The sequence below is a fragment of the Rana temporaria genome, chromosome 3 (genome assembly GCF_905171775.1).
Source record: "Rana temporaria chromosome 3, aRanTem1.1, whole genome shotgun sequence".
Lineage (NCBI taxonomy): Eukaryota > Metazoa > Chordata > Amphibia > Anura > Ranidae > Rana > Rana temporaria.
In genome coordinates this window covers 491,211,750-491,222,591 of record NC_053491.1, presented here as the reverse complement: position 1 = coordinate 491,222,591, position 10,842 = coordinate 491,211,750, and the positions used below count along the sequence as shown (strand labels likewise).

Here is a 10,842-nt window from a genome sequence, read left to right as displayed (position 1 = left end):
AGACCAGCCAGACCAGCACCCTGAGACCAGCCAGACCAGCACTGAGACCAGCCGGGCCAGCACCCTGAGACCAGCCAGGCCAGTACCGAATATCCAGAGGCCAGCCAGCCAGCCGGCACCCTGAGACCAGCCAGGCCAGCACTGAGACCAGCCAGGCCAGCACCCTGAGACCAGCCAGCCCAGTACCGAGTACCCTGAGGCCAGCCAGCCAGCACCCTGAGACCAGCCAGGCCAGCACCGAGACCAGTCAGGCCAGTACCGAGACCAGCCAGGCCAGCACCCTGAGGCCAGTCAGGCCAGCATCCTGAGGCCCGCACGGTCAGCACCCTGAGACCAGCACGGCCAGCACCCTAAGGCCAGTCAGGCCAGCATCCTGAGGCCCACACGGTCAGCACCCTGAGACCAGCACGGCCAACACCCTGAGGCCAGCCAGGCCATCACCCTGAGGCCAGCACCCTGAGACCAGCACGGCCAGCACCCTGAGGCCAGCCAGCCAGCACCCTGAGGCCAGCCAGCCAGAACCCTGAGGCCAGCCAGGCCAGAACCCTGAGACCAGCCAGCACCCTGAGCCCACTACAGCACTGATCATTGAGACAAGGATGAGCCAAGTCTTCAACTCAAGTTGAGCAAGTCTTCAGAACTGTAAGTAAATATATAAGGGGATATATGTGTTAGAAATTCCCTGCGAGGGAAAGATCATCACCCATTGTGGTAATTATTCAGTTAGTTTGACAAGTTAACTTATTTTGTTTTTGTAAACTGGCATTTTACAATACATGTTGCACTGTATTTTCTGTGAAATATATATGCATATGAGCGTATCATTTTTTTTTTTTTTTGGGGGGGGAGTGAATCTTGGGTGAGAGCTCCCACACTTTTTTCCCCAGGACTTGACCCCTGCCTGTATTACACAGGTATCTGCTCCCTCCTCCCCCCTGAAAGGTGCCAAATGTGACACCGGAGGGGGGAGGATTCCAAAAAGCGGAAGTTCCATTTTTGGGTGGAACTCCGCTTTTAGCTTAGGGAAAGACCAAATTAAAAACTATACAATCAACCTGAGCTGACTGCAGCCCAGCCAAAAAGTTACATTTAGATAATAGCTCCTGTTTAGGACAAGGGGGCTACACTCCCATGGATTTCAATGGGGTTTGGATTCGACATCCACATTTTGATGAAGTACCCCAAACCGAAACCGGGTACATTTTGGATTATTGAAAATTATAACTATGGTGAATATTATCAGTGGATGCCAGATATTTGCAGTCCGGTGATTGTTCTTGGACTTACCAGATCACAACTTCCACACTTATTGCCCCCCTGTGCTAGGCTGGGAGTGTTTGAGGGATCTCCTGTCATGGACATGCAATAATGTCTGGCCGCTTACCTTCTCCTCCATGTGTCCATTAGAGGCCTGACTCTCTTTCTGGCTGCCTTTTATCACCTCTCCTCCCTGTATGGCTCCACCCCAGGCCATCCCAGGAAGTCTATATTAACTAGTGCACTGCAGGTCTGCTTTCCTGTTCAACTTTGTTTGTTAGCTTTTCTGTGTACTGATTTTGGCTCATCTCTGACTACTCCTGTTTGCTTGTGACCCTGACCTTTGGCCTGTCCCTTGGTTACCCTCGTTTGCCTGTTGCCCTGACCTCGGCTTACCCATCACTATTCCTTGTGTTCTCAGTGGCTGCTTCCTCTCTCTCCCTACGGAGCGTGACCTGGGGGACCCCAGGGGCCGCGACCTGGGTTCAGTTGCAGCGAAGGCCATCCTCACCACTATAGGCTCTGGTGAACACCTGCTGGACCTTAGACTCCGCGCCCTGGGGAATCTTGGGTTCGCTTTTTTCTGTCCGTCCGCAGCAGTCTGATATTGGGTTCACTACCTTGCGGTGCACCCCTGTCTCCATCGGGGTGCTTTTGTCACCTGGCCACAGGTGACCTGTCACTTGACATCTCCTCTTTGGTTGTAACCCTTATTACCTCCTACAAATACTTGAAGTAGAAGGGAGGGGTGAAAGGTGAATAAAACTAACCAATTCGCTGTCAAATTGTATAACAAAGGGAAAACAGAAAGAATGCCACTTGTATATTGCTTCTATATATATTTTATTTTAGATAGTTTATGTTAATATTGATTATAAGATTATACACCAGGACTATTATGTTACCATTGAGAAAATAAAAACTCCAATGATTTGTAATCCTGTTTACAATTTTCACGTGTTTTAGTTACACTATAAGATCATGGATTCATTGATTATTTGATCTTCACTTATCATTGTCAACTCTCATTATTTATGGGAGTGACAAATAAATCATCATTATCACTGTAAATCAGAATCAGCAGTTGGGGTATCTTGAGAACGACGTGTATATGATGAGCTCATTGGCTTTCACGGAAATTTGGGTTGGACAAGAACTTCCCCTTTGATCTCACTGTATAGAGATACCCAATTAATGACATTCCCATTGTGTCTACCAGAGATGACTATCTTGATGTCTTCTGGAGTCAGGACATAATCCCACATGTGGACGTCACTTATTTCACCGACCAATGACTGTTTCTCGTCAAACTTTCCACCAAAAGAGTCTTGTTCCTGCCCCAGAACAATGCTGGTCTCAGCTGCGATAGAAGACCCTTTCATTGAGCCTCTTCTGGGGTAGAATTTCCCGTTGACCCAAAGTTGGACCACTCCAGTGTCGGAGTCCCAGGTCACACAGATGTGCCTCCAGTCCAAAGACTCAGAGTCCGTCCTAAAACTAGTGAGTTCCTGGTTGATATATACGGAACAAGTGTTTGGAGGCTGTAAGTAGATCACAAAGGCGTTGTCCTTCCCAGGAGTAGCGATAGAGAAGGGAGTATAGGGGCGGGAAAGGTCGGTATAAGAACGTAGACAGACGCTGACTTTCTGCAATGGCTCTGTAATTGTAGGTCTTAGAATGACATGATCTGTGTTGGTTTCTTTGGGGAAGACGAAGACTTTATCCTCCAAGTCTAGGGAAGAAAACAGACAAAGATCATTACTGCTACATATCAAAGCTTTAGATGATGAACAATAAATTATTAATTATTTATAAATGCTAGAAATTTAAATAAATATATATATATACTGTATGTATACTCTCATATATCTCAGGAAGATCATTATATTTATTTACTTTTTTTTAAATAATTACATAGGCCCGGATTCTCGTACCTCGGCGCCAGTGTTGCCAACCTACCAGATTGAAATTTACTGGTACGACACCCGAAATTTACTGGCGCAGCCACGTTTTTACTGGCATTTCACAAAAGTTACTAAATTACATTTTTAGGTGCAAATTTCAGTATTTAGGCTACAAACAAGTACGCTAGGCAAATAGCAATGTGATTTTAGGTAGATATTAACCACTTAAGCCCCGGACCAATACGCTGTCTAAAGACCAAAGGTGTTTTTACAATTTGGCAATGCGCTGCTTTAACTGGTAATTGCGCGGTCATGCAATGTTGTACCGAAACGAAACTTGCGTCCTTTTCTTCCCACAAATAGAGCTTTATTTTGATGGTATTTGATCGCCTCTGCGATTTTTATTTTTTGCGATATAAACGCAAAAAGACCGTAAATTTTGAAAAAAAATGATTTTTCTTATAACAAAAAGTAAAAAAAATCGAATAAACTAAATTTTAGTCAAACATTTAGGCCAAAATGTATTCAGCCACATGTCTTTAGTAAAAAAAATCGCAATAAGCGTATATTTATTGGTTTTCGCAAAAGTTATAGCGTCTACAAACTAGGGTACATTTTCTGGAATTTACACAGCTTTTATTTTATGACTGCCTATCTCATTTCTTGAGGTGCTAAAATGGCAGGGCAGTACAAACCCCCCCCAAATGACCCCATTTTGGAAAGTAGACACCCCAAGGAAACTGCTGAGAGGCATGTTGAGTCCATTGAATATTTAATTTTTTTGTCCCAAGTGATTGAATAATGACGAAAAAAAAAAAAAAAAAAAATGTTTACAAAAAGTTGTCACTAAATGATATATTTCTCACACATGCCATGGTTATATGTGGAATTGCACCCCAAAATACATTCTGCTGCTTCTCCTGAGTACGGGGATACCACATGTGTGGGACTTTTTGGGAGCCTAGCCGCATACGGGGCCCCAAAACCCAAGCACCGCCTTCAGCATTTCTAAGGGCACAAATTTTTGATTTCACTCCTCACTACCTATCAAGGTTTCGAAGGCCATAAAATGCCAAAATAGCAAAAAAAAAAACCAAATGACCCCATTTTGGAAAGTAGACACCCTAAGCTATTTGCTGAGAGGCATGTCGAGTCCATGGAATATTTTATATTTTGACACAAGTTGCGGGAATATGACAAACTGATTTTTTTTTGCACAAAGTTGTCACTAAATGATATATTGCTCACACATGCCATAGTTATATGTGGAATTGCACCCCAAAATACATTCTGCTGCTTCTCCCGAGTACGGGGATACCACATATGTGGGACTTTTTGTGAGCCTAGCCGCATACGGGGCCCCGAAAACAAAGCACCGCCTTCAAGATTTCTAAGGGCATACATTTTTGATTTCACTCCTCACTACCTATCACTACCTATCACAGTTTTGAAGGCCATAAAATGCCAAGATGTCACACAACCCCCCCAAATGACCCCATTTTGGAAAGAAGACACCCCAAGCTATTTGCTGAGAGGCATGTTGAGTCCATGGAATATTTAATTTTATGGCCCCAAGTGATTGAATAATGACCAAAAAAAAAAAAAAAAAAATTTTTTACAAAACGTTGTCACTAAATGATATATTTCTCACATATGCCATGGGCATATGTGGAATTGCACCCCAAAATACATTCTGCTGCTTCTCCTGAGTACGGGGATACCACATGTGTGGGACTTTTTGGGAGCCTAGCCGCGTACGGGACCCCGAAAACCAATCACCGCCTTCAGGATTTCTAAGGGCATAAATTTTTGATTTCACTCCTCACTACCTATCACAGTTTCGAAGGCAATAAAATGCCAAAACAGCACAAAACCCCCCCAAATGACCCCATTTTGGAAAGTAGACACCCCAAGCTATTTGCTGAGAGGCATGTTGAGTCCATGGAATATTTAATTTTTTTGCCCCAAGTCACTGAATAATGACCAAAAAAAAAAAATACAAAACGTTGTCACTAAATGATATATTTCTCACACATGCCACGGTTATATGTGGAATTGCACCCCAAAATACATTCTGCTGCTTCTCCTGAGTACGGGGATACCACATGTGTGGGACTTTTTGGGAGCCTAGCCGCGTACGGGACCCCGAAAACCAATCACCGCCTTCAGGATTTCTAAGGGCATAAATTTTTGATTTCACTCCTCACTACCTATCACAGTTTCGAAGGCAATAAAATGCCAAAACAGCACAAAACCCCCCCAAATGACCCCATTTTGGAAAGTAGACACCCCAAGCTATTTGCTGAGAGGCATGTTGAGTCCATGGAATATTTAATTTTTTTGCCCCAAGTCACTGAATAATGACCAAAAAAAAAAAATACAAAACGTTGTCACTAAATGATATATTTCTCACACATGCCACGGTTATATGTGGAATTGCACCCCAAAATACATTCTGCTGCTTCTCCTGAGTACGGGGATACCACATGTGTGGGACTTTTTGGGAGCCTAGCCGCGTACGGGGCCCCGAAAACCAAGCACTGCCTTCAAGATTTGTGTGAGTGAAATCAAAAATTTATGTCCTTAGAAATCTTGAAGGCGGTGCTTGGTTTTCGGGGTCTCATACACGGCTAGGCTCCCAAAAAGTCCCACACATGTGGTATCCCCGTACTCAGGAGAAGTAGCAGAATGTATTTTGGGGTGCAATTCCACATATAACCATGGCATGTGTGAGAAATATATCATTTAGTGACAATGTTTTGTAAATTTTTTTATTTTAATTTTTTTTGGTCATGATTCAATCACTTGGGGCAAAAAAATTAAATATTCCATGGACTCAACATGCCTCTCAGCAAATAGCTTGGGGTGTCTACTTTCCAAAATGGGGTCATTTGGGGGTTTTTTGTGCTATTTTGGCATTTTATGGCCTTCGAAACTGTGATAGGTAGTGAGGAGTGAAATCAAAAATTTGCGCCCTTAGAAATGCTGAAGGCGGTGCTTGGTTTTCGGGGTCCCGTACGCGGCTAGGCTCCCAAAAAGTCCCAAACATGTGGTATCCCCGTACTCAGGAGAAGCAGCAGAATGTATTTTAGGGTGCAACTCCACATATAACCATGGCATGTGTGAGCAATATATCATTTAGTGACACATTTTTCTTTTTTTTTTTTTTTCTCATTATTCAATCACTTTGGACAAAAAAAAAAAAAATCAATGGACTCAACATGCCTCTCAGCAGTTTCCTTGGGGTGTCTTCTTTCCAAAATGGGGTCATTTGGTTTTTTTTTGTGCTATTTTGGCATTTTATGGCCTTCGAAACTGTGATAGGTAGTGAGGAGTGAAATCAAAAATTTACACCCTTAGAAAGCCTGAAGGCGGTGATTGGTTTTTGGGGTCCCGTACGCGGCTAGGCTCCCAAAAAGTCTCACACATGTGGTATCCCCGTACTCAGGAGAAGCAGCAGAATGCATTTTGGGGTGTAATTCCACATATGCCCATGGCATGTTTGAGCAATATATCATTTAGTGACAACTTTGCGCAAAAAAAAAAATATATATATATATATATTTATATTTCCCGCAACTTGGGTCAAAATCTAAAATATTCCATGGACTTAAGATGCCTCTCAGCAAATAGCTTGGGGTGTCTACTTTCCAAAATGGGGTCATTTGGGGGGGTTTTCAATTGTCCTGGCATTTTATGCACAACAATTAGAAGCTTATGTCACACATCACCCACTCTTCTAACCACTTGAAGAAAAAGCCCTTTCTGACACTGTTTGTTTACATAAAAACATATTATTTTTTTGCAAGAAAGTAAAGTTGAACCCCCAAACATTATATATTTTTTTAAAGCAAAGGCCCTACAGATTAAAATGGTGGGTGTTGCAAAAAAAATTTCCACACAGTATTTGCGCAGCGTTTTTTCAAACGCATTTTTTGGGGAAAAAATACACTTTTTTTTATTTTAAAGCACTAAAACACACTATATTGCCCAAATTATTGATGAAATAAAAATTATGATCTTAGGCCGAGTACATGGATACCAAACACGACATACTTTAAAATTGCGCACAAACGCGCAGTGGCGACAAACTACATACATTTTTAAAAGCCTTTAAAAGCCTTTACAGGTTACCACATTAGATTTACAGAGTAGGTCTACTGCTAAAATGACTGCCCTCGATCTGCCCTTCGCGGTGATACCTCACATGCATGGTGCAATTGCTGTTTACATATGACTCCAGACCGACGCTTGCGTTCGTCTTTGCGCAAGAGCAGGGGGGGACAGGGATGCTTTTTTTTATTTTTTTATTTTTTTATATATTTATTTCGCTTTTTTTATTTTATTTGTTAACTGTTCCTTCCATTTATTTATTTTTTTACCATTTTTATTGTTATCTCAGGGAATGTAAATATCCCTTATGATAGCAATAGTTAGTGACAGGTACTCTTTTTTTTTTTTAAATGGGGTCTATTAGACCCTAGATCTTTCCTCTGCCCTCAAAGCATCTGACCACACCAAGATCGGTGTGATAAAATGCTTTCCCATATTCTCAATGGCGCCGTTTATATCTGGGGGGGGGGGACATTCCCTCCCACTGAATGTAAAAGCAGTCTAGAGGCTAATTAGCCGCTAGGACTGCTTTTACATGAAAGCCGACCGCTGGCTGAAAAGAATGATACCAAGATGATGCCTAAACCCGCAGGCATCATTCTGGTATAACCATTCAAAGTCCTGCAACATACCAGTACGTTGATGGTTCTTGTTGGACATGTATTGTAATCTTTTTTTTTTTTCATGCAGTCTGTTGGCTGAACAAAAAAAAGATTGATCGGTGGGTATGCCCACCATTAGAATACCTCCCTTCATCCACCCACTTCTAATGATGGGCATACATGCACCATTTATATATGCCGAAGCATGGGGGCATCCTCCCGCAAAAAAGTTATGCCGCGTACGGTCGGACTTTTCTATGCCGCGTACACACGGTCGGACTTTTCTATGCCGTGTACACATGGTCAGACTTTTCCACAGGAAAGCCTCCGTAGGAATGTCAACCGTATGTACGCGGCATTAGGAGCAAAATCGCTCCTCCGCCCCTAATGCCCCCATGCTCCGGCATATATGCTCTTTTTTGAACTGTAGTGGTGAAATCACCTCCTACAGCATTGGAGTCGCGGCTTTATATATCGTGGGAGCAAACGCTGTTGCTGTCACGCTAAATAAATCCGCACTGCAACTGAATGGCATACCTGCTAAGCAAATGATGGTTAACATTAAAACAAAGTAACATTCCAGTATAACAGTAAGATCATACCATACCTGCAAAGCAAATACCTATAAAAAAACATAGTAAAAAATAAAACATTTTTTAACGCAACCTGTGCCTAAAATATATATATGCCAAAGCATGGGGGCATCCTCCCGCAAAAAAGTTATGCCGCGTACGGTCGGACTTTTCTATGCCGCGTACACACGGTCGGACTTTTCTATGCCGTGTACACATGGTCAGACTTTTCCAGGGAGGTATTCTAATGGTGGGCATACCCACCGATCAATCTTTTTTTTGTTCAGCCAACAGACTGCATGAAAAAAAAAAGGAAAGCCTCCGTAGGAATGTCAACCGTATGTACGCGGCATTAGGAGCAAAATCGCTCCTCCGCCCCTGCTGCCCGCATGCTTCGGCATATATGCTCTTTTTTTTAACTGTGGTGGTGAAATCACCTCCTACAGCACTGGAGTCGCGGCTTTATATATCGTGGGAGCAAACGCTGTTGCTGTCAAGATAAATAAGTCCGCGCAACAGCTGAATGGCGTACCTGAAAACAGTAAAATAAATTACATACCTGAAAAGCAAGCATGAAAAAACATAACAACAATAAAACTTTGCAGAATAGAATACAGTAAAAAAGAGCAGAACAATAGAGAGAGAATAGAGAGGGAGAGAACAATAAAACGACAACTATTTTTGGTTTTTTTATTTTATATTTTTTTGTGTGTTTTTATTTTTTACTTTTTTTTTTTTTTTTTTTTAACACTTTTTTTTGTAACTGTGAACTGTAACTTCAACTTTTCGGTTCCAGGTTTGGGTCTCTCAAAATGCGATGGCATCTTGGGAGACCCTGTGTGAGTGTGCCTAGCCTGTGAAATGTTTCACCCTACACTAATAATTAACGTGTGTGTGGAAGCGTTCAAAACATTCACCAATACAAAGACCAGGATTGCCAGGACATTTGGGACAAAAATAACGGGTGTCACGCCTAAATCCGCGCTTGGTACAGACACGACATTTTCTTTGGGGGGCTCGTTGGGTAGGGGTACTCGGGAGGACATAAGAAAAATGCCTCTCATGCAGTCGGCTTACTGCATTTGGTAGGAGATGGTGAGGTACAATACCGCCTGGATACAGGAGTTCTGTGATGATATCCCTCTGGAATTGAGGGAGAGGGAGAGAAGGAAGGATTCATTCCGTCCTGAAGCTCTGTATACGACATGAGCATTCAGTAGAGCCAATTGAAATAAATGTAGAGACACTTTTTTGTACCAGCGTCTCGTCTTACGGGCAATATGATACGGCGCCATTAACTGGTCGTTGAGGTCCACCCCTCCCATATTAAGGTTATATTCGTGGACACAGAGGGGTTTCTCCACAACACCAGTCGCCGTACGAATTTGGACTGTCGTGTCTGCGTGAAGGGTGGTAAGAACGAAAACATTCCTATTGTCCCGCCACTTCACAGCGAGCAAATTTTTACATCTGCAGCAGGCTCTCGCCCCCGGCCTAACACGGGCATCTACAAGCCGCTGGGGGAAGCCCCGGCGATTAGGTCGCACGGTGCCACATGCTCCAATCTGTTGATCAAATAAGTGGCTAAAAGGTGGCACGCTGCTGTAAAAATTGTCCACATACAAATGGTACCCCTTTCCGAATAAGGGTGACACCAAGTCCCAAACAATCTTGCCAGCGCTCCCCATGTAATCTGGGCATCCTTCCGGCTCTACCTGACTATCTTTTCCCTCGTAAACCCTAAAGCTCCATGTGTAGCCTGTGGCCCTGTCACAGAGCTTATAGAGCTTGACCCCGTATCTGGCACGCTTGCTGGGAAGGAACTGTTTGAAAGACAAGCGGCCAGCAAATTTAATCAGGGACTCATCAACGCATACAACCTGCTGGGGATTAAACAAGGCTGCAAAACGTTCGTTGAAATGGTTTACGAGGGGCCGAATTTTGTAGAGCCGGTCAAATTCAGGGTCTCCACGTGGACGACAAAGTGCATTGTCACTGAAATGCAGGAACCGCAGGATCGCCTCGTATCGTCTCCTGGCCATGTGAGCAGAGAAAATGTACATATGGTCAATGGGATGTGTGGACCAATACATCCGCAATGACGGAAATTTGTGTATGCCCATGTTGAGGGTAAGGCCCAGAAAGGTCTTAAATTCGGAAACCTCGAGAGGTTTCCATTCTTTGGCAAGGCGAGACTGGGGGTTAGCGGCGATGTAAGTACCAGCATATAAATTAGTCTGGTCCACAATAGATCTATAGAGATCTTCCGTGAAATACAGCGAATAAAAATCAAGTGACATAAAGTTCGCTGTATCCACCTGAATACCGGGTTGGCCAGTGAATGGGGGAAGTACAGGTGCTGTAGAAGTGGTGGGGACCCAATCAGGATAGGCA

General features: G+C 43.3%; 1 protein-coding gene across 1 annotated transcript in view; it reads right to left on the bottom strand.

The window, feature by feature from the left end:
* Nucleotides 1-2,083: 2,083 nt before the first annotated feature.
* Nucleotides 2,084-10,842, bottom strand: part of LOC120933786 — a 30,822-nt gene continuing 22,063 nt past the window's right edge. The window contains exon 4 of the mRNA XM_040347180.1: nt 2,084-2,989. Coding sequence (XP_040203114.1) covers nt 2,388-2,989 — 602 coding nt within the window. The 3' untranslated portion in view covers nt 2,084-2,387. The remainder of the gene's footprint in view (nt 2,990-10,842) is intronic.